Source organism: Rhinolophus sinicus, chromosome 16 (assembly GCF_057876585.1).
Source record: "Rhinolophus sinicus isolate RSI-liver-muscle chromosome 16, RSI-T2T, whole genome shotgun sequence".
In the NCBI taxonomy this organism is placed as follows: domain Eukaryota; kingdom Metazoa; phylum Chordata; class Mammalia; order Chiroptera; family Rhinolophidae; genus Rhinolophus; species Rhinolophus sinicus.
The window spans coordinates 1,481,714-1,509,713 of NC_142516.1; the positions used below are offsets into that span (position 1 = coordinate 1,481,714).

At 64.8% G+C, this 28,000-nt stretch overlaps 1 protein-coding gene across 6 annotated transcripts; it reads left to right on the forward strand.

Moving 5' to 3' along the window:
* The first annotated feature begins 228 nt into the window (after window positions 1-228).
* GPSM1 (G protein signaling modulator 1) lies at window positions 229-27,978 on the forward strand. 6 transcript variants are annotated; one of them, XM_074331363.2, is made up of 14 exons: window positions 229-366; window positions 9,285-9,506; window positions 9,867-10,002; window positions 10,769-10,911; window positions 11,101-11,224; window positions 11,437-11,552; window positions 12,362-12,517; window positions 13,247-13,355; window positions 14,591-14,714; window positions 18,270-18,340; window positions 19,162-19,320; window positions 24,331-24,556; window positions 24,969-25,177; window positions 26,221-27,978. In XM_074331363.2, the coding sequence occupies exons 2-14, from the start codon at window positions 9,286-9,288 to the stop codon at window positions 26,425-26,427; spliced, it is 2,001 nt and encodes a 666-aa protein (XP_074187464.2). In that variant the 5' UTR covers window positions 229-366; window position 9,285; the 3' UTR covers window positions 26,428-27,978. The 6 variants fall into 6 exon arrangements, with proteins under 6 accessions (XP_074187464.2, XP_074187463.2, XP_019612349.1 ...); XM_074331362.2 differs by lacking the exon at window positions 229-366 and adding an exon at window positions 1,180-1,382; XM_019756790.3 differs by lacking the exon at window positions 229-366 and adding an exon at window positions 1,182-1,382 and having other exon boundaries at window positions 24,400-24,556.
* Window positions 27,979-28,000: the final 22 nt, after the last annotated feature.

The window sequence follows — 28,000 nt, forward strand, 5'->3', positions numbered from 1 at the left end:
TGGGACGAGCTGCGGGCGCGGGCTCTGGGCACAGATGGTTCTCATTGCATGCTGCCTCTCTTCTGTAGGAAAAACAAACGAGCCTGGCCAGTGGGCCCTTTTTTATCTCGTGTTTATTTTCGATTTGTCTTCCTTTGCCTGAAGCCAGTGTCCTGCGGGCTGCATTCTGCCGAGGGTCTGGCTAAAGGCCTTGGTATTTTCCCGAAGGCTCCTGGGAGGGGCTGGAAAGCTGCGGAGGAGAGTAGCCCCTCTCTGGCTGGCTCCTGGACTTGTCTTGTCCGCTAGGTCACAGAGCCTTTCCATGGTTTGGCGTCTCCTGGCTGCACCGGAAGGTCGGGGTTGAGAAGGGGAGCAGGACAGAACCAGGTGAGACCCGAATGGGCCTGCTGCGAGGCCCCTGTGCCGGGAGGTGGCCCTGAGGCAGTGCATAGCTTGGGCGGGTGGGGCTCTGGCCATCAGAGCTCTGGGAATTCAGAGGAGGAGGTGGCCGGTTGCAGGGGCTGGGACACCCCTGGGGTGGGCTCAGCCCAACTCTGCCTGCATTCTTCCTTTTCCCTGTCACCACACTTCACAGATAAAACCAAGGTTGGGAGGGCGACGTGGCAACTCAAGGTATCTCTGTGGTGAGGAACAGCAGTCAGGAGGCTCGTCACTGTGGACAGCCTCCAGGGCCACTCACTCCTCTCAGACCTGTAAATTCACATGGGGGACAGAACCGTGTTTGTAATCAGCCTCCCCCCAAAAAAACTAGCCAGAGGAGCTCCCCAATGTCCACACCCCACTACCAGTTTGGAGAAGGGGTGACCCAGTAAGGGTTGGACTGGAGGAGAAGGTCATAGGACCACCAAGAGGGGTGTCTGCCAAACAAAGGCAGGGGGCCCTCAAACAACACCACGTGGGGGATGGAAAAAAGGGGGTGGGGAGGCCAGCAGGGATGCACTGCCACCCAGGACCCAGAAGCAATGTCAACTCCAGGTCCCTGCCCCCGACCCTGGGGAGTCCGCGGGCGCACCACTGCCAGCCCCTATACCAGCCGCACCGGCTCCCGCCCCTCCACCAGCCGTGACCCGCCCCCCACTAGCTTCCTCTCCTCCCGCTCCCCTCCCCTCCCCCACCGCGCGGAGGGAGGAGGGACTGGTGACATCACGGCCATGGCGGGAGGGGCGGCGCCCCAAGCACATCACTTCCTCGGCGCCTCCCGCTGGCGGGGACAGGCGGACGGACAGTGGACAGTGGACAGAGGACAGCGGACGGGAGACAGACGCTGGGCGGCGCGAGCGAGGGGTGCGCAGCCTCGGCCCTAGGTGACCCCGGCCCATGGCCGGTCCAGCCCCGCCCGCCGCCGACGAGCTGCCCGGCCCGGCCCGGCGTCTCTACTCCAGGTGGGCTGGGCGGACCGTGGGGCAGCGGGCAGCCGGGACCCGGTGGGCGGCCGGGCAGCAGGCGGCGGGCGGCCTGGAACAAAGGCGGCTGCAGGCTCGCAACGTGGCGGGGACGCGCCCTCCTTGGGAGGCGGCGGGGGTGGGAGTGAGAGAGTGGGGGGCTGGGAGTGGGGGGTTCTGGGGGGGGTAGGTGCAAGGGTGGGAGTTCCAGGGATATCTGTTGGAAATACGGGGGGATGTAGGGGGTAGGGGAGCTTGGGAGTGGGGGCGGGAGGGTAAAGGGCCCAGGGGATCCCTGGGGCCTCCCACTGCCAGCGTGCCCATGAGAGCCCGGGACTAGCAAAAGCGTGGAGACCAGTGAGTGTGCAGGAAGGGTGCCTGGAATGGGCAGCAACCTGCCGGAACACCCCCAACCCCAGTACCCCGACGGTGTGAGAGACTAGCAGCTTCTCCAGCTGTGCTCTCCTGGCAGTTGGGCCTCCTGGCACAGCAGGTGTGTGGAGGGGGCTGCCAGGAGCTCGCCTCCCAATGCTGGCATCACCTCCCCATTGCCATGGGGGCAGCATGGCTGGAGACCAGGCTGTGTCATGGGTGGGACTCTGCCCCCCACTGGCCCACCCCATGCATTGGGGTCCAGTGGATTGCACTGGGGTTGGGGCTGCAGAGCCAGCCAGCCAGGTGGGTGTGTGCCTGCCTAAAAGGACACCTGCCTCCAGGCAGATTCATGGGTGATGGCAGCGGTCTGGGCTCTGCACCCCACACTCATCAGAGATGACGAGGTGCCCTGCCCAGGGCTGCATACCTGCTTGGTCACTCTAGGCCCGGTTAGAATGTTCCACAGGATGCTGCCCTGGGCCCTGCTCAGGCGGGCACAAGACCTCTGAGGGGTGCTGGACTCTGCCAACCTGTGCAGGTGTCAGTGCTGAGCAGGGCCAATTATGGCGGCAGCTCCCAGAGGCAGGCCTGGCTCCCTGCAATGGGCCCGATGCCCCCACCCCCTGACTTGGAGGGATGAAATCATCCCAGCACCCCCAGCCCTCCGTAAGACCCTGTGGCCTCCTGGCTGCTGAACCTTCAGGGGGCCTAGCTGGGAGTCCGTCAATAGCAAACCTCTGCCTGCACCCCGACGTACAGAATGAGGGTGTGTGACGGTGCAGAGGCCTTGCTGCCCCTCCCACCTTGGTCTGGGCTGTGCTGTTGGCCAGAGACACAGCCCCCATTGTGTGGTCTCAGGATGGAGCCTGAGCCCCTGGCCTGGCTCCTGGGCCTCATGGGGGGGGGGGGGGCGCTGCTGGCAGCTGACGCTGGAGGCCTGCCCTGAACAGTCCCCTCCACCACTCCCCCCGATGGAGAGCTGTGCAGGCAGCATTTGCCCCAGGGTCATCTGTTTGATGGAGAGGGGGTGCTTTGTCCTAAAGAATGACAGGAGTTGATTTGGTGGCAACTGGCTGTGTGTGTGTGAGAGAGAGAGGGAGAGAGAGAGAGAGAGAGAGAGAGAGAGAGAGAGAGAGAGCTGGCAGACCCTGCACAGCTGAACATGGGGTCCAACTGACCTCGTCACTCCACAGGCTTGACTGGGGAGCCTGGGGTGTCGGCTGGTGCTGAAGCCCAACAGGGACACACCAGACAGGACCCTGGCCTGGGGAAGTTGTCCCTGGGCAGGGACAAAGCTCAGAAGGGATGCTGGGAGAGGCCCCGAGTCCAGCCTGGCATCATTGCAAGCTGAAACCTGAGCTGAGCTGGACTGGGCGAGCCTAGTGCAGATTTGGGACGTGGGGCATGAACCTTCTGCAGTGCCTGGGGGGAGGCCTGTGGGGGGTTTGGACCTGACCGACCAGGTAGCCACGGCCAGGGTGGGCAGGGCAGTTCCTGGTCAGAGCTGGCTTTTGGAGGCTGGCAGGAAGGGGTGGGGGTGTCCTGGACAGGTGGGGCTGTGGGGCAGAAGAGGAGGGGCCTGCAGCCCCAGCTCCAGCAGCCTCAGGCCACTGCAGCCAGGAAGCTGTCAAAAGGCCGTCTGCCCCCTTGAAGCCCACACGTGCGTCGGGGGGAGCCCACCAGTGGCGTTGGAGTTGAGGGGTGCAGACACCTGGTGGAAAGATCCACTTGGTCTGGGCACTGCCTGGATAGCTGTTTTGGGGGGACCTCTGTGTGTGGGGGGGGCTCCCTGGGGATGGGCCAGGTCTCTTCCGCCCACTCCCAGGGGCTCCCTTTCCCACTCCGACATTTTTGCTGGTGAGAGAGTTCAGTCTAAAACGGGCCCTGGGAGCACTGGGCCCTGGGAGCACTGGGCCCTGGGAGCACTGGGCCCTGGGAGCACTGGGCCTGGGAGCACTGAGCTTAGAATAGCCATCGGGAGCCAGCAAGTCCCCACACGAGGCCCTAGGGAGGGGCTGGGTCAGAGAGGCAGAAGTGGTCCCCTGCACCTGGGCCCAGCTGCCCCTCCTGCCCGGAGCAGGGGTTTGGGAGGGAGGGGCCGCCAGGCAGGGGGAGGAGGGATGAGCAGGTGCCTGAGAAGCTCTGGAAAGTGGGGAAGCCATGGGTGGTCCTCTCCTGACTTCCCCCAGCAGCCGCTAAATGCCCCTGCCTAGGGCTGGCAAGGGGAGAGTGGCAGTGGCAGAACACCCTCACTGTGGGGGTGGCCCTTAGAGATGTGTCCCCAACAGCAGGCACCTAGAAAGGGGCCACCGGTCCGTCCCCACTCGGCTCCCTCCCGGGTTCCCCAGGCGTTGGCCCTGGGGGCCCTCTGGGGATTAATGGCCTGGTGGCCCTTCCTTGGCCTGGCCCTGGATTCCCAAGCTGGGTGACACTCACAGCCTCCTCCACAGCGATGCCACCCCAGGCCGCTGCCTGCTCCCTGCTGCCCCTCCACTCCCCACTGAAGGAGATGCAGTGTGGCTTCACTCTGGGGCCGCCCGCACGGGGGTGAGCAGGGACAAGTGGGGGTGACGACGCTGGAGAGGGAGGACGGTGCTGATTGCCTTTAGCAGAGCGTGGGGCTGAGGGGACACGGCCCCTGCTTAGCTGCAGGTGGTGAGATGTGGAGGCCGGTCTCCATCGTCAGCACCAGAGGACCCGTGGAGTCTGGTGGGGCACACAGGTGGGGGCAGGGGGCAGAGAGCAGGAGAGTATAGTCCAGGTGGGGCCAGGATGCTGTCTCGGGTGCCAGGGCCAGGCTGGAGGGGTGTGGCGTGACGTGGTGAAGGAAGGCTGCTCACTGCGGAGTCAGTGAAGGCTGCATCAGCCGGTGAGCCCACAGGCGGGCGGCAGAGCCTCCTGGCCGGTGCAGTGTGGCCACTGCGAGAGCCGGCCCTGGTCAGCCCCTTGCAAGGCGAGGTGCGCTGGGCAGGCTGGTGTTAGCGAGTGGATGCGGAACCCGCTGCGGCAGGCATGCTGGTCCCGAATCGCCGGAGGTGCTGGGCCAGGTCTTGGGAGGGGTGTGCCCAGGGCAGCTGCAGCCCCAGTGCTGCCCGTGTGCATGGGCACCTTGCCAGGTGACGGGGCAAATCCCCACAGGCCTGCAGAGGTGGTGTGGGGGACAGAGGCGCCAGGACAGGGTGGCCTGCAGTGCAGCCCCAGCAGGCGGAGGAGGAGCCTGGTATTGATATGAGGGTGCAGAGTTTGGGGGTTCAGCTTGTTGACAGGAGCTGGGCACAGAGGAAGTAGTCCAGGCCCTGCCCTGCCCCCCTCAGCTGAGCTGTCTTGGGGGATGGACAAGCAGCGTTAGGCAGAGGCCTCAGGGCAGGGAGGACACTCAGCCTGGACACCCTGGGGAGCCTGGCACAGCAGGCAGCCTGGGACCTGGTCCTCCCATCTCTGCAGCCACCTTCCCGCTCCTTCCTTCCAGGACTCTACCCTCCCAAAGTCCCCCAAAATGGTCAGGGCCTGCAGGACTTCGTGGCTGATGCCTGCCTTGCGTCCTGCGTCCTGCACACCCTTCCACTCACCCTTGCTCAGACCCCAGGGTGGTTGGTCTTGGAGTAGGGCCCATCCTGCTGTCCAGTTCCCTCACCCTGGAGCTGAACTTTCCTTTCCATCCTGGGGTCCCTAGCTGTGCAGCTTTGGGGACCCCTCCTGCCCTAGCGCCCACAGCTGAGAAGACAAGTGGCCTGGCAGGAGGGGCTGCCCATGCCCACTATTAGGGCCGAGAGAGCCTCTGCGAGGGCCCGTACAGTCCCAGGGGCTGGGAAGGAAGGACCCTGACAGACGCCTGGGATGTCTCACCACCACCACTCTGCCCTGAGAGGCCTGGACTGGGGACCCAGCCACCTCTGCGCCTCCGCGGCCCCCTCTCTGTAGCTGGACGTTGGCACCGATCCCCACTACTCCTCCCTTTGCCCAGGGAAGGTCACTGTCTGGCCTCCTCATTGGTCATGGGTGGCTGGAGGGGCTGGAAGCCGGGCAGAGTATGTGGGTGAGGGGCTGGGAAGTTTGAGGAAAGGAGCTGGGGAGACTGATGTCCGTGGCTCCAAAGCCGCCCCCACTGGCCCTGGCAGCCTCCCCAGACCCCTACTGCCTTAGACCTGGGATCTGGAGCCCCTTTCAGACGGTCAGGGTGGGAGGTGCTAACATCATGGCCTGGACTCCATGCTTCGTATCCGTGGGCCCTGCCGTGTACGGGGTCCCCCGAGGACATAGTCCGGCTTGGGGGGGGCGGGGACCAGGGAGCAGACTAGGAGCAGGGCTGGGCTGTACCAAGCGCCGACCCTGCCAGGAAGGAATCCCGGCTTCGCTGCAGGTGGGCCCTGGAGGCAGGGTGGGCTTCCCCAGCTCGGAGAGCTCTGCCCCATGGAGAGAAGGGACTGGGGCTGGCAGCCGGCATAACCCAGTGTGCCATCTCCTTCCTTCATTCACGATGACCTGGGGCTCCTTCGTGCTGAGTGTTGGGGCTCTGGCCCAGAGCTGGCCGTGGGGTCAGAGTGGAGTAACAGTTTGCTGAGGAGGAGTCAGGGTGAGTGGGAGGGAGGATACAGTCCCGGAAAGGATGTCCTCTGGGCTCTCCCGCCCGCTCCCCGACCCGCCCTGCTGACAGCGCTGATCCGAGGCTCTGAGCTGCCCCTTATCCCTTGATCCACCTTAGTGGCTGTGAGCCCCAAATGGTCTGCCTGAGGGCCTGGGGTGGGGAGAGGCAGGGGAACCCCAAGACCAGTGCAACCTCAGGACCAATAGCCAAGGTGGGGCGAGGGCTGACGGCCAGGAAGGAGGTCCGGAGCCCACGATGCCGGCTGCCGTCATGGAGGGCCAGCCTGTGGCCCTGAGCTTGGCGGAGAAGGCCGTGTGCAAAGTGGTGTATGGTGGCCCCCGCCCCCACCCGCTGCTGCTGCCCGTCGGCCTGGAGCTGTGGTTGTACGTGCAGAAGATGCGATACCTGCATAGGAAGAGGTGTGGCAGGCACCGGGGAGGGCACTGGGGAAGACAGGCAGTGACTGGGTGGGGGTGGGGTCACGGGTGCCAGCTTGGTGGTCCAGGTGTGGCTGGAGGATCTTGGGATAAGTGGAGGGGGTGGGGGCTTCTAGCCCCAGACACCCTGCCTAGTGCTTCTCCACGTTACCTCCCCACGTCGCTGAGTGCCTGTTAGACCCCCGCAGTCTGCTCGCGATGACACCCCCTCAGCGTGCCCTGCCCACCCCCTTGACTCTGGGCCCCAGGCCCTTCCCAAACTAGGAACCTTTGCTCTGGAATTGGGGCGGGGGCAGCCCTGGCAGAGTCAGCAGGGTGTGTTCCTCTCTGAAGGTACCCAAGTCCCCTCCTCCACAGTCACCTGGAGGACGGGGCAGATCGCCTGTCGCACGGCTTGCCAAGTGGGCAGGAACAAGTAGGCCTTGGCTAAGAAGCTGTGTGGGTGGCACCTCGGTGGGAGTGGGGCTGCCCTGACGTGCGCCCTGATGGCCCTTCCCTGAGCTCTCGGCCAGGTGGCTGCTGAGGCAAGGGCATGTTGTGGGTGGAAGGCCTGGCCTGTGTCCTGGTCTCAAAGCCTCGCCCCTGACCCCTGGCTCTCTGAGAGGTCACAGGGCTCTGCCTGCACCAGGGAGGTGGTGGGTTCCCCTCCACAGAGGGGAGGGGCCCAGTGAAAGGGAGGCTCCCCTGCAGAGAGCTGTGGGCCCATGGGGCACAGGGCGCTGGGCACAGCTTCTCTAGGGTTCACCGGCCCACCCCAGCCTATTCGCCTGTGTCATTAGCATTAGCGTTGGAGGCATTTAAGGTGCTCGTGTTCTCGATAACGTGGGGACAGAGTGAATGGTTGTGTGGTTTGTATCAAAGGGGCATTTGGTTAAACTGGTTGAGAAACACTGGCCTAAACAGCTTCGTTCATTTTTTTAAGGAAATATGTTGCTTTCCCCCAATAAGTCCTGATCATTGCACAATTCTAACAACACAGAGAAGGGGCGAGTACCTTGGGTACACGGGGCTGTTTAGTATGGACATTTTTAATTACTCTGTATGTTTTCCACAAACCCTGATGACCTCAGAAAGCAATGGAAATGAGACAGGATAATCGGGGCCGGCCGGCCTGACCGTGCAGAGCACATCCCCCACTTTGCCAGGTCTCCGTTCAGCCACTGGGCTGGGGGCCACCCGACGTTTGTGGGAGGACCCTCTCCCTGGCCCCTTCTGCCACCTGCATGACACCCCCTCCCTGAGGCCCAGTAGTCCCTTTGCCCCTCCCCCCCACCCCGAGGGCATCCTCCAGCTTGGGGCTCCTGCTTTCGCCGCCCGCCCCCATGGCCTCTGTGTCCCTCTGCTAAGTGCCCTCCCGCCCAAGGGCAGGGCGACGGGTCAGGCCTTGAGCCTGGGAGCCACATGACCAACTGGAGCAGGATGGAGGAGTAGACTGAGGCCCTGGCGGGGCAAAGTGTCCTCCACAGCCCCACAGCAAGGAGGGCCAGAGCCAGGGCCGGCCACATTGACCCCCAGTGCCCATGACTCCCCTGCCGGCTGTGTCCGGAGCGCAGCTTGCCCAAGGCCCAGGGCCCCACCTCAGGGCGCTGTGCAGCGCCCAATGGTGAGGCACCCCCTCTCTGAAGCTGCTGCCCAAAGGTGGGGGCGTGAGGACCAGCACAGCCTCCAGTGAGGGTGTCAGTGGCCCTGGGCCCTTGGGGTTGGGTCACATTCACAGGGCAGGATCCAGAGGCAGCTTTCCAGGGGTTGGGTTCATCCTGGGACAAGGAGCCGCCCACAGCAGCACCAAGGCTGGGGGGCCACTTGGGGGGAACAGCTGTTTCGCAGGCTAGCTCTGGCCAGCACCCAGCAGCACTTCTCAGTTTGGGGGAGGTGGCAGGAAGGGGCTGGGGGCTGGTTGACTCTTGGATCAAATGCAGCCATGCCCCCCAGAGGACTGGAGGTGAAGACAGATGATGGCTGAACCCCTAGACCCCACTGAGAGCTTGGAGGATGGGCCCCCCAGGATGCAGGGTGGGGGAGGGGCTAGGCTCAGACCCTGCCTGTGTGGCGTTGACTGGCTCACTGACCTTCTCTGAGCCTTGGTCATCCTCCGTGGGGATCAGGGTCTGCCCCAGGCTGCCATGGCCACTCAGGAAGATGGCATGTGGCATCTAGCCCCTGCTAGTCCCTCACCTAGGCAGCTGGCACTGGTTGGTCTGCAGTGTTTGGAGCTCGGCCACCAAAGCCTGAGGGTCTTGCTGTAGTCGCAGACACGACTTCACCCGGGGCGCTCCTGAGCCCTGGTGGTGAGGATGTTTGGGCATAAGTGAGCCACACGGTGTGCCCACCTGGGGGTGGCACGCCGTCAGACCCAGCACGTGCTTCTGGGTGTTTATCCAAGAAGAGATTTACATCTGCATGCACAGGTATGGCACGGGCCACTGCCATCTGAGGGACCCTGTGGTCACAGTGATGACATGAGGGGCCTGGGTGCCCAGGCGCTGACCTCTCTTCTCTGCCCAGGATGGAGGCCTCGTGCTTGGAGCTGGCCCTGGAGGGCGAGCGTCTCTGCAAGGCTGGGGACTTCAAGGCGGGTGTGGCCTTCTTCGAGGCGGCTGTGCAGGTGGGCACCGAGGACCTGAAGACGCTGAGTGCCATCTACAGCCAGCTGGGCAATGCCTACTTCTACCTGAAGGAGTACGCCCGGGCACTGGAGTACCACAAGCACGACCTGCTCCTGGCCCGGTGAGCCACGGGCACGGGGGTGGGTGCAGGGGCCTGCCTCAGCTGTTGGGTCAGTCCTGGGCAGGGTCTGGGTCCCTGCCCTCGGAGGGGCAATCACAATGCAGGATTCACTGAATGAGTTACCGTAGCGTTATTTCTTGCTTGGAGGCCCCCCAGCTCTGCCTGTCTCATGTGGGGTCCTCCCCAAGCCCCAACAGCTGTAGGCTGTGCAGGGGTCTCCCCCAGACCTGGCCCTGCAGAAGCGGGACCCTGGGCTGCACACTGCACCCAAGGGCTGGTCCTTCCACCCTTGCCCGGGCCCCTTGCTGGGCTCAATCCTGGCAGATTTATCCTGGTGCCTCACTCCTTCCTGCCCTCCAGAACCATCGGTGACCGCATGGGGGAGGCCAAGGCCAGTGGGAACCTGGGCAACACACTCAAGGTCCTGGGCCGCTTCGACGAGGCCATCGTGTGCTGCCAGCGTCACCTTGACATTGCCCAGGAGCAGGGAGACAAGGTAGGTTGTCAGCCCCCAGGATGCCTGCCTGTACCGCCCTTGACCTGTGGCCCCGTTCAGGTCTGGGATTGTGACACACCATTCACGGCCCCACGCTGTCCCTCTGTGGGAGGAAGATGGGATGAGGGCCCCCTCAGAATGAGGGCACTTCCAGCTCATGCCGACACCATGGGGCTGAGGCCCAGCTCCCCAAGCTGGAGTCCCCAACCCCCATGGTTCATGTCAGTTCCCCCTCTCCCCACCCGCCGAATCTGCCAAAACCCCCAGTTGCTGTCTCCACGGATGTCAGTGCAGTAGCTGCCACGCACAGAGCAGCCTCTGGTCTGGCCTGAACCGGACACCTGGCAGCCCTCTTTGTGACCTGCCCACCCTGTTCCCCTGTGGGATAGGTGTCCTTGCTCCCTACACAGACGAGGAACCTGAGGCTGGAGGGGTGATGGGACTTGCCCCAAGTCACAGCGTCTGGCCCTGAGCCGGAGCCCCTCCCCTGGGCTTCCATGAGGGGCCTGGCCACCCCAATGGGAGGAGGCGAGAAGGGGCCCAAGAGGGCCAGAGCTGGGCTCCCTCCCCCGCCCCTGCAGGGCCCACCCCTGCCTCAGCATCTGGGCCTAGTGATGCCCCACCCAGGTCCTTGCCTTTGGGGCCCCAGAAGCAGCTTGGATGGTGGGCCAAGGAGCAGGCGCCCAGCTTCGCATGCACGCCTCGGGGCCAGCGGGCTCCTTGGGGGTGTGGTTGCAGAGCACCCCAACCTCCATGTCACCTGCAGATTGGGGAGGCCCGGGCGCTCTACAACATCGGGAACGTGTACCACGCCAAGGGCAAACAGCTGTCCTGGAGCGCCGCACAGGACCCCGGGCACGTGCCACCCGACGTGCGGGAGACGCTGCGCAGGGCCTCCGAGTTCTACGAGTGAGTGGGCTGTGGGTCGTCCGCGCCTTCCAGCAGCCCCTGCCGGGCACAGGGACTGGGCAGCAGTCCTGGGCATAGGGCCCACTCCCAGCCTCACCGCGGCCCCTAGCCTGGGGGGATGGGTCGCTGGGGCCCTGCTTCCCTCACACTGGGAGGGAGGGACACGGCTCAGATGGACTCGGCCCCCAGGAGGAACCTGTCCCTGGTGAAGGAGCTGGGTGACCGGGCGGCCCAGGGCAGGGCCTACGGCAACCTGGGCAACACCCACTACCTGCTGGGCAGCTTCGTGGAGGCCATCACCTTCCACAAGGAGGTGAGTGGATGGACGGTGGGGCGGGCAGCAGCAGGCACGGTCCCAGCATCAGCCCCATGCTCTGTCTGGGCTTGGTGCCTGGGGTCCCAGGGCGGCTCCTCCAGACACGTACACACGGGGGGGCCACCCTGGGTGGGGAGGCAGCACCTGCCGTCCCTGTCAGGTTATGGGGCTGCTCCGTGACCACCTGGTCCATGGGTCTGTGTCCTCAGCGCCTGGCCATCGCTAAGGAATTTGGAGACAAAGCGGCCGAGCGAAGGGCTTACAGCAACCTGGGGAATGCCCACATCTTCCTGGGGCGCTTTGACGTGGCTGCTGAGTACTACAAGTAGGCGCCCCGCACCCAGCCAGGGAGAGGGTGGGCCCTGAGGAGGGCGCGGGCCCAGAGGCACGGCCCCCAGGTGGGTGAGTCTGACCTCCCAGCCTCCCCAGGGGCAGCCTGACAAAAGCGAAGCTCAGGGCTGCCGGGGACGGGAATAACTGCAGTGCCTGCCCTCTGTGAGCACTGGTGGGGGCACTGTGTGCCAGGCGCACGCCAGCCTTGGCTCAGGGCCCCCTGGTGTCGGTCATGGGGGAACCCCGGAGCTGTCTTTGCTCCTCGTGACAGTTCTGGGATGCAGGTATAAGCATTGCCATATAGACTCAGGAGTGTAGGGACCTCACTGGCTCCTGGGGGTCCCTGACTTGTGCCAGGATGCTCTCTGGGCCATCTGCCCCCTGGCCTGAGTAGCAGAGAGGTGGCCACTGGGCAGAGAGCGGGTTGTTTGCACTGGGCCCTGTGACGAGCCCGATGCCCCATGTCAAGACCTTGAGCCAAGTGTTGCTGCCTCTGGGCCCCCCGTGGAGAGGCAGAGGCTGGATAGTGAGGTGACTAGCCAGTGGGGCAGAGCCTGGAGGGGCCCCATCTGTTTGGTTCCAGTAGTCAGGTGCTTTGGCCATGTGAGGATGGGGATGTGGCCAGCCCCAGAGAAAGCCCAGTGGGATCCTGGGGCTGGAGGCCTCGGGGTGGGTGGCCTGCTTCCCCCATTGCCCACCATCTACCCTTTGGACAAAGGGGTGCTGTGAGCAGAGCCCAGTCCCCCAGGGAAGGGGAATGCTGGAGCCCGCCTTCCTGGGGGCTGACCCTGCTCTCCACAGGAAGACGCTGCAGCTGTCCCGGCAGCTCAAGGACCAGGCGGTGGAGGCACAGGCCTGCTACAGCCTGGGCAACACGTACACGCTGCTGCAGGACTACGAGCGTGCCGCCGAGTTCCACCTGCGCCACCTGCTCATCGCACAGGAGCTGGCCGACAGGTGAGCGGCGTGGGTGGCAGTGGGGGCAGCGGCCCGGCCCGGAGGGCTCCCAGCGGTCCCTGCGACTGAATCACAGCATTACAGTCGCCGAGGCCTCGGTCTGAGTCCCCGCTCTGCCACTGACCACTGACCACTGAGGGATGCTGAGCAGGGCTGCCCCACCCAGCTCTGAGCCACCCACTAAGTGGGAGGAGGCGAGACCGGGTGGACGCTGCACTGACCGCTTGCAGGGACCCTTGGCACAAGCTCGTTGGGGAGTTTCACTCCTGGGTGGTGGGGAGGAGGGTCTTCTACAGGCTGCCCTGCCAGGCTCTCATGGCCCGTGCCTTCTCCTCGGGGTGGTGAAGGCGTAGAACTGGATGGTGGCGACAGTCACAGATAGTAAATGTCCACCACATCGTGCACTTTGGAGTGGTTAAGCTTCTGTTAGATTTCACATCAGTTAAAAAATGAATGGCCGGAGAGACTGGAGTCACCACCACCCCCAGGGGTGGAGGGAGCCATGGATGAGAGCCTCACCGGCCACTAGGGGGCGAGCGAGGCCACGTCAGGAACGCTGGCGCCCCCAGGGCCCGATCCCGCAACGCACCCTCACCTTCTCTGTCCTTTCCACTTCTTGTCACGTTGGGCCTGATCACCTGGAGGTGGGGGGCTTGGGATGGCTGGACTGGTGGGCAGGCTGGCAGGCCTAGGGGTTGCAGACGTGGACTCGGTTTCCCTACCTGGCAGAGTGGGCGAGGGCCGGGCATGCTGGAGTCTGGGGAACGCCTACGTGTCCATGGGGAGCCCGGCACAAGCCCTGACCTTCGCCAAGAAGCACTTGGAGATCTCCCAGGAGGTGAGCCGGGCCTGCCCTCCCCTCGGCCCCCAACCACTGCTGTGCCCACATTGGAGGCCCCCGGTGCTGTTCAGCCCTCCCCAGACTGGCTGGGTGCCTCTGTGTGCTCTGGCCTGTTCCCGACTGTTCCCCTGTCTTTTCCGGGCCATTGCTGAGTGCTGCACAGGGGCTGGCCACCCGTGTTTGGACACCTGCTGGCTGCCTATCTGCTATAGCAGGAGGTGGGGCTGGGGGCACAGGGGAGCTGTTTTCCACCCCTAGAATGTCAGTGTGCCCATGGGCAGGTCCACATCCGGGTCCTTCTATCCCCAGCGAAACTGGACAGGCTGGGCCTAACACCCAGAGGCAGCCTAGGGGCACCAAGTCACGGCCACCCCGCAGGATATCCCCCTGGGACCCTCAAAGCCACACACCTTCCTGGGGAAGGGTCTCCGAGGGCCTGTCCACCCAGGACCCTCCTGTTGTGGTCAGGGCAGCCCGTGGCTTAGAACCACAGGGTTGTCACAGGTGAACTCTGACCCCCCAGTTCCTGGCCTGTCCTCACCTTGCCTCACCCCCACCCTGCTCCTTGGCCCCCACCCCGCCTCCAAGAAGCAGCCCCCAGGGCAGGGCCACATCGCATCCCTCTAGCACACCCCCAGTGCCCACTCGGACGCACCATAGCCCCATGCCCATGGGAGGGCAAAGCCTACAGGTGCCCAGGTGGAGGTGGGAGGGGCAGGAAAGCTCAGATTGGGAGGGCCTGGCCTGGGGAGCCCTCCACCAGGGCTGCCAGCAGGACCAGCCCCGTGTCCCTCAAGCACCGGCGGGGTGCAGCAGTGGCTCTGTGCGGAAGCCCCCCAGCCCGCCCGCCCTTTGGCTTGCCCCTGGGTAGTGTACTGAGGATCCCCCTGGTGAGCCTGTGCTCTGAGCTGGGAGCCAGGGAGGAGCCGTGAGCCTGGCGGGCGCAGGAGGGGTGGACAGGAAGCTCCAGGGGCGGAGAGGTGCAGCCCAGGCAGACTGACAGGCCACAGGAGGGTGCCCGAGGAGGGCCCCACCCACACAGCCTGGCTGCCCGAGGCCCAAGCCTTCCTACAGTGTGAGGAGGGTGGTGTGCAGTACGGGAGGCCACCCCCACCCAGGGACAGACCCCCCCCCAGACCCACCTCTGGGGACAGTGAGGCCCGGTTCCCTTGGAGGCCCACAGAGGGGCCTCCCAGCTGCCTGCCCACTGACTTGGTCCTGTTTGGCTATAGATTGGGGACCGAAACGGGGAGCTCACGGCCCGCATGAATGTGGCACAGCTGCAGCTGGCTCTAGGCCGGCTGACCAGCCCGGCGGCTGCCGAGAAGCCAGACCTGGCAGGGTATGAGGCCCAAGGTGAGTTCCTGGACTGGGCGTGGGGAGTCCTGCTCCCCACAGCTCAGCCCTGGGCCGGGATGCAGGGGTGTGACAGGAGGGCCACGCGGGGGTGGGGGGCTGGCTCAGGCAAGGGCCTGGGCAGCACTGGGGCCTGTGGTCACCCTGAGCCCCCCCAGTTTATCAGCTAGTGGTACCACAGTGGGCAGGAAGAGGGGGAGAGGGCTCTCACTGCCCTTTCCTTGCTGCTCCGCCCCCTCTGGGGCTCAGGACCCCTTCCAGGCTGGGGGCTGGGCCTAGGGGAGAGCTCCCCTTCAGGATCAGAGGGGGAGGGGGCTGCCAAGAGGAGTGGGAGCTGAGTCAGCCAGAGAGGCCAGGGAGCCTGCTGGGGTGCTAATGGGTCCGGCTGTAACGATCTTCTCACTCACTGGCTGCTGGTTGTCCCGTACAGGTCAGCGATGTGCACATAAGGACAGAATGTTCTCTGCAAAGCAAATAGATTAATAAATTGGGGGGGCGGGGGACAGGGTGCACCCTGAGTTGGCTTCTCCAGACAGCTGTAGGTGGGTGTGGGGCAGGCTCGGGGCAGGGAGCTAGCGGCCCCCTCCCCACCCACACGGTCCCAACCCATGGTTCTTGACTTTTCCAAGCGTCTCTCCCCAGCCTGCTGATGCTGCGTTCCTAGGGGCGCCCGCCCTGCCCCAGCCTTCAAAGCTCCCGGCCTGCCCAGGACCAGGCCGGGGAAGCGGATATGGGCTGCGGTGGTAGGTCCCTGGGGTTACAGACAATGGCCTCCTGGGAGATAGAGGAATCCGTGTCACCCCCCACGCAGAAGCTGACGACCAAAGGGAGGGAGCAAAGGCTTCCAGGACCTTCAGCCACCCTTGTTTTGGGGGCACTGTGGCCAAAGAGGGTGGGATGGAGTACAGCCTCCCGGGAAGTCAGTGTCTACTCTTCAGGCCATGGTTTTCCAAGGGCAGGCAGCTCTGCCCGGAACCCCTGGCCACCCCTGGCCCTTGGACCACCCTCTGGGAACCCCAGCAGTAGGTGGGGCCAGGGCTGGGCCCGGCATGTGGCAAGGCTCCCACAGAGGCGTGGCCCAGCCCCGCATTCTGACATTTTCGTCCTTGGAGCTGAGGAAAGGGGGGCACCTGGTGGGTGAACGGCCGGGCTGTGCAGGGACAAGGCAGCTTTGTCCTTCCCTCACTGGCTGTGCCAGAGCCCGGACCCTCCCCAGCCAGGCTGCCAGCGCCAGGCCACCAGCAGATGCTGGGAACAAGCCATCCTGGGAGGGCAGGCCAGAGGAGGCGGTCTGAAGGCCCGGCCAGCCCTGAGCCCTTGGGGCTGCCCGCCTGCCCTCTCTGTTGGCTGTCCCCCTGCCTGCCCCTGATGGGCCTGGGCTGTCCTCTGCCCCACGGGGCATAAGCTGCCCCGCTCCCCACTTGCACCGCTCAGTGGTTGCTTCACCTTCTGGTCCCTGCTCAGGCCAGAGGGGGCCCTGGATAGTGTGTCAGCCACCCTGGGGGGTTGGGGTGTACGTGTAACACCCAAACAGCAGTTCGGCTATGGGCTGTGGCCCTGACTCCACCATGTCCCGGCCAGCTGGCTAAGTGACTTGATCCAGCTGTGCGTCAGTGTCCCCACATGGGAAGCAGGCCCACTGGTCACCCTGGGAACAGCGCCTGGCAGGGATGAGAGCTGAACGTGCGGACACATCGCTGTCCGAGCACTGAGCACATGGCCTGCAGCTGTGTCTGGAGGGGATGCAGTGAGGCGAGAGGGGAGGGGACAGGGTTGAGGGTGGCAGGGCCTTGTGGGCGGCTGTGTGAGCCCCACCCCACGCCGATGCGGCCCCTGCAGGGTGGACAGGAGGAATGAGAGCTAGCCCAGCTCCTAAGGAGATCTCTAGTGGCTGGACGGAGAAGGGACTTCAGGGGCATGGCTGGGGCACGAGGCAGGCGAGGGCGGTGGGACTCAGGTCCCCATGGGTTGGGACCGGGCATCACGTGGTGGGGACAGAAACGAAAGGGTGCAGGTCAGAATCGGGTGGGGTGGGACAGTGCTCAGGGAAGTTTCCAGACCTCACCCTCTTGGGTGGGAGAGGTGGGAATCGAGCCAGTGGTGCCAGGCAGGACCTAATGCCCGCAGTCAGCACGGCTCAGCCAAGGGCGGGGAAGACTTTGGCACTCTGCATACAGAGGGTGCATTCAGCTGGGCCCAGAGGGCCTGCTGCCCTTGGTGGTCAGGAGGGGACCCGCCCCAGGGCCAGACACTGCGTCTCAGAGGGGCATTTCAGCCTTTGCCTTGGCCAGGGACGTGGAGGGCCAGGTGGGGCAGAAGCGGCTGTGTGGGGCCTGGGGCCCGCATACGAGGTGGGGAAACTGATCGGGCCCCTAGGATGTCAGGGCAGCCGAGAGAGAGGCCCTGGCGGGCGATGGAGCAGGGTTCCCGCTGGCTGTGGTGAGTAGACACCCCTGCACAGAGGCTGCACGGCCTGTGGGGTGCACGTCAGCCTCAGGATGTAGATGCCCCACCTCCATTCTCCCCATCACTGCGCACGGGGGAGGGGAGGTGCTGTCCCCAAGCCGTGTGGTTTGTGGATGAACCATCGTTTGTTCCTAACGGGGCAGGGAGCAGCAGGGGACCCTGATCCCACTCTCTGCCCCATCCCCTCAGCCTCACAGCGTGGGGACAGGCTGCCCCGCTCTGAGCACCATGCAGCAGGGGCAGGGAGCCCTGCTGTGGGCGGTTATGCCTGGGATGGGGAGGCCAGCAAGTCCTAGACCTGCAGGGCCCCCTAAGCGCTTCCAGGAGCTGGCCAGCTGCCTCCTGGTCAGGCCACTGCAGCGGCCCTGTTCCTGGCTCCTGGGACAGTAGCCACAGACCCTCCTCCGGGGACCACTGCATTCCCACCCAGGCCGTCTCATTTCTCGGCCTTTGGAGCACAGGGGGCAGGGTGTGGCCTCCTTAGAACCTGGAGGCCAAGACAGAGAGGGCACAGCTGCCCACGCTATTCCCTCCAGCCGGCTCTAGACCACCTGCCCGGTTCTTAGGAAGCCCTGGGCACTTGGTTGGTCTGAATGACTGGCCGCCTAAGCCGGCTCCCCTCTAGGGACTGTATCTGAGTCGGTAAGTGTGGGGGCAGGGCTGTGTCGGGCGGCCATGCTGAGGCCCCTGCCTGCTCCTCCCTGCTGCTAGCTGTGGCGTGTGCTGGGCCACGTGGGAGGGGGAGGCTCTGGGTCCAGCTGCCATGCCGTCCACAGAGCAGCTGGGCTTCATGAGTAGAGCCCGTGCATGGCACTGGGGTGACCACAGAGTAGGTGGGAAGAGTTGGGTCCTGAACTTGGGAACTGGACCTTATGGGGGGGCACCAAAGCCAGACCGCACCAGGCCCCTGCAGAGTCCACTCCATGTTGACACTTGATGGCCTGTCCAGTAGGGGCAGAGGCCATATGGAAGAGGTGTTTGCCTCTACGTGGCTCGTCTTCGTATCCCTGCTCCCTAGATGGCCCCGGCCTGTGCCAGCCAACCTGGAGGCCAGGGACAGCGCTGGCTGACCGAGCTGTTACCTTTCAGGGGCCAGGCCCAAGAGGCCACAGCGGCTGAGTGCGGAAGCCTGGGACTTGCTGAGGCTCCCGCTGGAGCGGGTGAGTGAGGGCGGGGTGGGCGGCTGGGGCCTCGGGATGTCACTGGAGCAGTGCCAGCACTTAGAAGCAGAGTGTGGGTGGCGGGCTAATGAGGCCACTGCAGTGTTCCCTGAGCTGCCTCACTCCTGTCCCCGTGCTCTCCCCGCCATGGGAGACAAATGGCCATCTGCCCCGGCAGGCCCCCAAAAGGCCCCCCCAAGGCCCTGTAGTACCAGTGCCTGCTCCCTCTCTCCTGTGAGCCACGCCCCCTGGGGACAATCCACGGTCTTTCTGTACTGCAGACCCTGTGCCCCTGTCCAGCCATGGCCCAGTGTCCTGGGCAGTGCCCACTCCTATCTGCTCTCTCACACTCGGACTCTGCCCCAAGGAGAAGCAAAGTGTTACTGGTGGGGCTGCTAGGGCTCTGCAAACCCCACACAGATTTAGGGCTCGCGCGAGGGGCCCTGGGCCCGCTCTGTACCTGCCGGCAGTGGGTGCTGTATGGGCCTGGCTTTCTGAGCCTCTGGTGACCCCAGTGTAGACAGGGTTCAGTTGCAGATGCCCCTGGGGGGCCTGCAGGGAGACAAGGCTCAGGGTCACCCATGGCCACTCGTTGCTCAGTGTGAGAAAGTCGATGTTTGGGGGGTCAGACACCCAGCTCGAGCCCTTCCAGTGCCCCGCGCTGTTTCTCCCCGGGCCTCCAGGGGCTTGCTGGTCCTCTCTTCCTCTTCCCTCAGGCCACAGTGCCATCATGTGTGTGTGAAATGGCCCTGCCTCCCTAAGGATGGGGATGGGGAGCATGGCTTCAGTCACCTACGTCCTCTCCACGCCTCTCCCCCCAGGGGCAGAATGGAGACAGCCATCACTGTGGGGACCGGCTCCCCCTCCCCGTGAGGAGCAGGAAGTACCAGGAAGGGCTGGACGCCGCTGACAGGAGGCCCCGGGAGGGCAGCCACTCCCCGCTGGACAGCGCAGACGTGCGCGTACAGGTGCCTCGTGTGGTAGGTGACTTCCCCTTGGGCTCTGATGGAGGCCCCACTGGGGCAGCAGACCTGGGAGGCCACTCCAGGGGGCACAGGTCATGGCCCTGGCTGTGCCCTGGGATCTGGTGGGCACTGGGCCTGCTGACACTCCAGGGCACTCAGTACAGGGACAGTGTTTAGCTGCCAGCTGCATCTGGCCTCAGTGAGGCCCAGGCCACCTGAGGAGCTGGACTGAGGCTTCATGGACGGGGCAGCAGACAGCCTAGCAAGGTTTTGCCGGACAGCTGGGGCCGGGGCAGCTCAGGTCCTGGGCCTGGCCAGGGTCAGCATACAGAGGTGGATGGACAGCTAGGGGCTGGGTGGACAGATGGATGGGGGACCAATGGACTGGTGCTCAGGTAGACGGACAGATGGGGGATGGAGGGATGGGGACCTGGCCTCTTGCTGCCTGGCAGGTGTCCCACTGTGCCCAGGCGCCTGGGCTGGATTCAATGGTCAGCCTGGAGCCCTCCATGCAAAACACCTAGTCCCAGCCTCCGGAATGTCTAAAAACAATTCCCTCTGAGGGCGTAGGCAGTACCTCCCCAGCCTGCGGGGAGCATGCGTGCAGGATTTCCCCCCCAGAGGGTTGCTTCCTGCCCTTTCCCATGAGCCCAGGGAAGTTTCTGCCAACCCCATTTGAGCCCAGCACTGCCCAGCTGATCAGGGTCTGTGTCCATGGAGTGAGATGAGGAGGGCACCAAGGGGATCCCTGGGGGGGCACCGGTCAGGCCGCAGGTGCACGGGCCTCGCCACCAGTAGAGGGGGAGTTGTGGGGTCTGAGGGGCCCTGAGAACTCATCTCAGGGTGGGGCATGGGGAGCAGAGCTGGCCTGACCCGGAAGGTCGGGGCCGTGGGGCCTTGGAGTGAGCCCAGCCAGAAGGGGCCTGGGCAGAGGACGACCCCCAGTCCCAAGGCCCTGGGTAGCCACAACGGGCTCTGGAGCAGGAAGGACCTGACCAGGGCCGGGCAGGGATGGGTGAAGCCTGGCTGTGCTATGGCCCCCACTGCCTGAGAGTCTGCACCCAGGGACCGTCCTTAGCAGGGGACGGTGCCGTCCGCACCTACTTTTTTCATACTGTGAATTGGGGGCTGAGTGAGGCAGGGGGCAGAGCCTGTGCCCCCAGCTGCCTAGGCCCCTTTACAGCAGGGAAAACAGAGACTTGTCTTTCTGGTTCCCTGAGCCCTGAAACCACACCAGCCTCCCCACACAATAGCTGTTTAGTCTCCCTGGAAAGGCAAAGCTGTGTCCCCCCACCTCCTATCCTGGGGTTCCCAGAGCCTCAGGCCCCAGAGGGGACCTGGGCAGGTGGGGCCCGGGCTGGCCGAGGCAGCACATGGCTCTCCTAGCCCCAGCCAGGCCAGCACGTGGGGCAGGCCGGCACTGTGAGCCCTGCTCACCTGTTCCACGTGTGAATTCTGGGTCCAGACAAGTCCTTGTGGCTGCTGTCCTGGGGCCTCTTCTTCCGAACAGAGACAACAGCCGACACTCAGGCTTGTCATGTATGGTGCAATTACAGCAGCCCCAAGAGGGGAGACTGAGGTACAGAGCAGCAAAGAAGCTGGTCGAGGCGTCCGCTAGAAGTGGTGGAGCCGGAGCTCCAAGGCCGTGGTCAGCTCCTGGCCCCTGCAGCTTGGTCCCTGTGGAGGACACTGGGGCTTCAGGCCCTTCCAGTGCCTTTGCAGGAAATTCCTACGGCAGAGTGCTGAGAGGCCATAGTGGAGGGCCAAGGCCCCGCCCACCAGCTCCCCCACAAAAGGCAGCCTTGGAGGGCCGGCCCAGTCTGCTGGCAGGAACCCCTGGGACCCTGAGCTCACTGTGGAAGGAGCAGGACAGGGAGGGGCCAATGAGGGGAGCTCCAGGGTCCCCCAGCCTGTCCTCACATCTCCTGTCAGGGCTCACAGCCTCTTCCAGGGCTGGTCGTGGTGTGAGCAAGGATGGGGCTCCTCCTGAGTGAGCTAGAGGCCCAGGCTCCAGGGCGTCCCCGAGCAGGACAGGGACAACACGACAGGCAGTGTGAGGCCAAGGAGGGCCCTGGGCCTGGGGCTGGGCAAAGGCCAGGGGGCTGTTGTGTGGGAGGTGGCTACGCAGGGTGGCCGGGGCCCAGCATAGAAAGCCTCCGTCCGCCCAGCTCCTTGCTGGGCTGCAGCAGCCCCAGCTTGGGAGTCGGGCTGAAGAAGGATGTGGCTTCTCGCGGGTTGGCCCAGCTTGGAGCCTGGTCAGAGTGGGAAAGTGCTGTCCACACAGGTTCCCAAAGCCCTTGGCCTCCTGGTGTGACGGCCACAGGCCCCGAGCCAGAGCACTCAGTGCTGTGCTCATGGAAATCCATCTCCGGGTGTTTACAGAGCGTGCGCCTGTGTGTGTGTGTGATGGAGCACAGCGCGGTGGGCGGGATGGGGAGGGCCCTCCCTCTGGTCCTATTTAAGCATGGGCAGTGAGGCGGCACTGGGCACACAGGCAGGAAGGTGGCACAGGCCTTGGCGTCCTGACTGGGCTCCACGTGGCCGAGCACCCCGACCAGTGCCGCTGCTGCAGTAGCTGTGGATTGGCGTGAGTGTGGGGTCCCCAACACAGATGGAGGTTTGGGGAGCTCCCAGGCCTGTGTGAAGCTGGGCTCAGGCAGAGCTCTCCTCTTGGGGGGGGGTGCAGTTACCCCAGGGGTGGGAACTGAGTGGTCTGCCCGGGGCCCATGCCGTGGGTGTGAGTTTCAGCATTCCGTGCTGCCCCAGCGGCCTGCCCACCTGCCCGCGACCCCTGCCCTCGGTCCTGGGCAGCTCCGGGCCCATGGCAGCTGCAGCTCTGAGGAGCTGTGCAAGCAAGCTGCGGACGCGCAGGCCCCTTCCTCCCCTGGAGAAACAGCTGGCATTCTAGCTGAGGGACCAGAGTGAGCTCTGAGGAGAAGCTCTGAGACCTCCAGATGGACAGACCCTGAGTTTGGGGCAAAGGAGAGACTGGAGCATGGGGGTGTCCTGCCAGGACCCAGGGTGGTGTGCTGCGTGAAGGTGTGGGGCCACCCAACTGTCTGGTGAGGGGCCTCATTGTGTGTGCCTGTGGTCTCAGCCCCCTCCCCCACGACGCATGAGGGAAGTGTCAGCCCTTAGCAGGTGGCTCAGGGCTCTGGGCTCTGCCTCAGGGCCTCGGAACCTCGGGCAGCCTTGGGGGAAGCTGTCAGCTCAGCCCCTGTCACAGTGGTGATGGTGCTCTGAGGCCCCACCTCCATTTGTGTGCGTCCCTTGAGCCCTGAGTTTCAGCCCAGGGGAGGCTGGAGGACTATGGGGTCACACCTGTCCCCAGAGGGGCCTGGCTCCATTCAGCTGGACCACAATGGGGTGGTGCTGTGCTCACCCCACTCCTGGCTGAGGCCAGGGCCCCCCACAACTACTTGGCCCCAAACAGCCTGTGAAAAGAGCCCATTATCCCCTAGCGGAGGCACCACCCATGCCCTTGGTTTGCCTGTAAGGGCCTGGCCAGGGCCCTTGGGCCCCTCACACCAGCTGTCCCTTCCCTCCCCTCCAGGCTCTCTGGGGGCTGGGGGGCTGGGCTGCAGGAGAGAGAGCCCTGAGGAGGGCTTCCTGAACTCCCCCAAGCCTTGGCTCTGGGCCTGCCCCGGGAGGAGGGGCAGAGAGGGGGACCACAGCCCAGAGCCCCAGAAGGGGCTCTGTCCTCCAGGCTGCCACCTGCCAGCCCCACAGCCAGAGCCCAGGCTGGGCCTGCTGGGCGTGGGATCCCAGCCTGCCCCTGTCCTGTGTGACCTTGGGAAGCTGTGCAGTCTCTGTGCCTCAGCCTCCTCTTCCTCCTGTGAAATGGGGTGGTGGTGGGCTGTCTGGAGCTCAGGAGTCATGCCCTTTGGGCAGCGCCGGCACCCAGTAGGTGACCCCTTTGCTCTTATGGCCTGTACAAGCCCAGCTCTGAGCTGCCCCAAGGAGGCCACCAGCCAGCTGAGAGATGGACGGGCTGGGGCTTGGTAGGGGCCCTCGTTTCCAACAGGAGGTGAATGGGATGCCTGTTTGCAGCCAGTGTTATCAGAATGCCATCCCGTCCACCTGTCAGCCCTCAGGGGCCCCTGGACCAGGCCTGGGGAGGCTGGGGGTGGACCTGCCCTAGCCCTGCCCTTTGGGGAGGCCCCGATAGACCCCACTTTCCAGCCGCCACTCATGTGGGTGGTCCAGGGCGGGGGTGGGCTTGCCCAAGGTCACCCTGCCAGTTGGAACTCAGCCAGGCTCGGTGACCTGGTGTTTTGCTTCTCACCCCGCCTCTCCCTCTCCCTCCAGAACTGTGGCCCTTCCAAGGGCTCCCCTCCCCTCCCCTGCTGACCCCACCAGCTGGGTCATCCTTGGGTCAGCGCTCCCCAATGCCCAGGCTGCACACTGACTGTCTCCCAGAGTGCCTGTGATCCAATGGCAAACCCCCTGCTCTCAGCCTAACATCCGGGCTCTGTAACCCCAACCACCCAGAGCAGACCCTAGGCCTCCAGGCTGGGACCTCAGCCAGCACACGGAGGGAGGGGCTGATGGATGTTAGCACTTTCTCTTCAGCCTGAATACCTCACACTCAGTGTCTTGGCCCCACACATCCACTGTCCTTTGGGCCTGCCCACTAGTCAAGGACCCTATAAACATGTTGCCCAAACCCCACAAGGGTTGGAACACAGGAGCCTTCACCTCTCCCAAGTTGGGCTCCTTGCCTTTAGTGATATGACCTGATGATGCTGGCCCCTCGGGCCCTGGCACAGACCACTGTGGGTGTGTATGATGCCCAGCAAGGGCATTTCAGGCTGTGTATGTGGGGTTGGAGTGGCAGGGTGTGGGTGGCCCAAGGGAAGGGCATGTCGTGTCTGGAGGGGAGAATGGCTGAGGGCTGGGTGGTGGTGCTGCTGGGAGGAGAAGGAGCAGGCCGGGGAGTAGGTTTGGGGCAGGGTGGCCAGCAGGTGACAGAGGAGGGTCCTGATGTTGGCCCCGGGCTGAGCCAGCCCCCTCCATGGTGCCCAGGGATCTGTGGGGCTGGCGTCCGGAGCAGGGCCACCTCTGTGGCCAGCACCGACCCACCCCCATCCGCAGAGCATCCCCCGGGCCCCGTCCTCCGACGAGGAGTGCTTCTTTGACCTGCTGAGCAAGTTCCAGAGTAGCCGCATGGACGACCAGCGCTGTCCCCTGGAGGACGGCCAGCCTGGCGCTGCCGAGGCCACCGCGGCCCCCAGCCTGGAGGAGCGGATCGGTGAGCATCCTGGTGGGGCTCCCCTAGGCCTTGAGGGTGCCGGGCTGGGGGCCCCCTCGAGCCCTTGCTCCTGAGAGGCGGTGCAGACCAGCTGCAAAGCGCCCCTTGTCGCTATGAGCTCACGCCCCCGCCTTGCCCAAAACTGGGGAACGTGTCATCATCCTGCCCGCCCTCCGGAACATGTCAGGCACATCAGCTCGGAGCAGAGCGTGGGAGGGGAGGCTCTCTTGCCGGCACCACCCGGAAGCCCCATGGAGGCGGGTGTGGGCCCCTGCACCCCCAGGGCTGGTGGGCTGGGCTGGGCTCATGGAGGTCAGCTCCCTCCCGACAGCCTGGCCCAACCTCAGGCCTGACCCTCGGAGGGTCCCTGCCCTCAGGACCCCTCCCTGGGCTCACGCCCTGCCCCCTGCAGCCCAGCCCTCGCTGACAGCCTCCCCCCAGACCGAGGAGCTCTTCGACCTCATCGCCAGCTCCCAGAGCCGCCGGCTAGACGACCAGCGGGCCAGCGTGGGCAGCCTGCCTGGGCTGCGTATCACCCACAACAACCTGGGGCACCTGCGTGGTGACGGGGACCCCCAGGAGCCAGGCGATGAGTTCTTCAACATGCTCATCAAGTGCCAGGTAGGCCTGCGGCTGGGAAGGCGGGTGTGCGTCCCCCAGGCCCACCCCTGCCTCCGGTAGCTCAGGGCCCCTTTGCCATCTGCTGTGGAGGCTTCTGGCAGCCTGTGGGCAGCTCTGGTCCCTCCATGTCAGGCTGGGTCTGGGGGACACTTCTAGGGCAGAGGACTGACAGGCTGGCTCAGCCAGTGTCACCAAGTTTCCCGGGGTGGTCAGATCTGGGGCCTTCCTCCTGGGACCCCCTTCTCCCGAGAAGGCCCCTGAGGATATCCTCAGGGTTAATTCTCCCAGGCAGCACAAGAATTCAGAGGTGGCGGGTCACCAGGTCCTCCAGCCTTGCACCTCTGGACAGAGAAAACCAGGGTCAGGCAGCAGCCCACAGAGCGGGGAGGGACGAGGGGTGGGGGTTTCGCTGTCACGTGGGGCCTGGCAGGCAGAACTGCAGACATAGTTCAGGGTCAGGAAAGCTTCAGTGAAGTGTCTGGAGCGGAGAAGCTGCAAAGTCTGCAGACTGACATTCATTCCCACAGAGGAAAGGAAAGCGCAGCCCTGGAACCTCAAAACCGCCCCCCCCGAGATCCCCCAGGCACCCCCGAGCCCCCCATCCACATGCACGCAGACTCCGGCAGCTGCGCTTGCTCCCGGCCCTTCTGCTCCAGACCATGCAGAGGACCCAGACGTCTCCTCGTTCCCCTCAGCCTGCCAGCCTCAGCACCCCGACCCGACGGGGGGCCCAGGGGGCTCCACGTCTCAGGCTCTGGGAGCTGCAGCCCCCCACCCTGTCCCAGGGGTGTGTGACCACCCACTGCCCGGTGGTCTTGGAGCAGGTACCCTAGCAGCCCACACCCAGTGGTGCCCCTGAGCTGACTCCATGGGATCCAGGGACACCTAAGGCGGCCTGACCCGCACTCCTGAGCTGGACTACTGCTGACAGCAGCCCCTGCCTCAGGGCCATCAGCGGGGCCGCCGACCACTGGGCCCAGGCACTGGGGCGGACCCCCAGGCCTGGGGGGGAGGCTGCGACCCGTGTGTCCATGTCCGCCCAGTCCTGCAGGCTCGATGACCAGCGCTGCCCGCCTCCTGACGGGCTGCCACGCGGCCCCACGATGCCCGACGAGGACTTCTTCAGCCTCATCCAGAGGGTGCAGGCCAAGCGCATGGACGAGCAGCGGGTGGACCTCGCCGGGAGCCCAGAGCAGGAGGTGGGCGGGCCACCCGAGCCCCGGCAACAGTGCCAGCCCGGCACCAGCTAAGGCCTCGCACCCACAGCCAGCCAGGCCTGCCCCACGCCCACTTCTGGACGCCCAGGGGTGGGGGAAGCAGCTCACAATCGTCCAGGATGCCCATGGCTCCTCAGAAGCCAACTCCTCCCAAGGCCACGGCTGAGGGCAGCCTCTGAGCCCCCCCCGTCCTTCCCACTGAGCCAGACGCTGGGCACACTGCCCCCACGGCGTCACCCTCCCCAGGGTGGCAGGTTTGAACCAGGGCTGCCTGTGTGGGGGAGGCTATACTCTGTCCTGGGCCAGCCCCCACATGGTGCACAGCTTCCTGCAGGCCTGCCCAGCCCAGCCTTGCCCTCACCCCTGCCCCTGCCCCAGGCTGGGCCTGCAGCATGTCAACCCCCGACCCCGGTGCTGTCCAGACCCTCCATGCCCTCTCCTTGCCTCACTGCCCGCTCTGTCCTGCCCGGCCAAATGTGAAAACCCTGCTGCCTCCCCCACGCCCTGAAAGTTTCTCTGAAGTCTCTTCCCTGGGGGCTGCCAGCTACACGGGCATCTCTGCCTTCCCAGAGCTGGTCCCAGGATGGCCCAGCAGACACGCTCGCCCCACTCCCGGCCTCTCACCCCCGGAAGGTCCCCCTCCCTCCTACCCAGGCTGGAGGAGGAGGAGCAGGAAGGTATCACAGAAAGCCTGGAAGCTGACGAGGCAATGGAGGCAGGCTCCCATGCCCCACACAGAGTCCCCAGGCCCTGGCACTTTAGCCCCCGGCCCCATGGCATCCTGAATAGGCAGGGTCCCCGAGGGGAAACATGGGGGATGAGCAGTGACATTCCTCAACTCCAAGCCCTGAAGTCCAGCAACAGATGGGGCCTTGTTCCTGGAGGACGGGCCAGCAGCCAGGTCTGCACCCTGACCATGCCAGCACAGGTGATGGCATGAGGGCTCCAGCCTGGTGGCCCTGTGGGTCAGCAAAGCTGGGAGGGGCTCAGCTCAGCCCTGGGACCCCAGTGAGTACCCAGCCCTCTCTCCCACCAGCTGGGGAGGTGACATCACTGCCTTCTTCCTTGGAGGGTGGGGGGGTCCGGTCCCTGAACACCTGGGTTGGCCCACAGGACGAGGCAAGAGACATCCCCTGGGGACCGTGGCCATCAGCTCGCACCCACACCCTTGCCTCAGCCCACCTGCAGGGACCCCCAGCAGCCCCCTTCTGGAGCACTCCTGGAGTGGAGCTTAGCCCTATGGCCCCCAGGGCACAAGGTGGCACCTCTTTCTCCGGTGGTACATCAGCCTGGCCCCACGTCCCTGCCACCCCACGGTACAGCCTGGGAGCTGTGGGTGGAGGGCTGGGCTGGGCTCCACGTGATGACCGCTATGAATGGGTATGGGGGGACCCCCAAGGCTGGGGTTCGCAGGGGTGGGGTCGATGCTGGAGCACCGGCTTCTGCTCGGGCCGCCTGAGAACTTGAATGTACATGCGTATTTATTGCTCTCACGTGTTTGCCATGTGGTCCATGGGTCCTTTCCAACCCATAAGGTACATTTGTTTTTGTTTTTCCGGAAAACAATAAAGTCTGCCAAGTGAATGCTGTCTGCTTTGGGATTCGT

What these genes read in the sequence shown, in the direction of transcription:
- GPSM1 (XM_088793152.1), top strand. Translation starts at nt 6,598, where the DNA reads ATGCCGGCTGCCGTCATGGAGGGCCAGCCTGTGGCCCTGAGCTTGGCG. An exon ending in GCACAGGAGCTGGCCGACAG is followed by an intron (nt 12,518 to 13,246) that starts GTGAGCGGCGTG and finishes CCTACCTGGCAG; the next exon opens with AGTGGGCGAGGGCCGGGCAT. An exon ending in GCGTACAGGTGCCTCGTGTG is followed by an intron (nt 19,321 to 24,399) that starts GTAGGTGACTTC and finishes CCCCATCCGCAG; the next exon opens with AGCATCCCCCGGGCCCCGTC.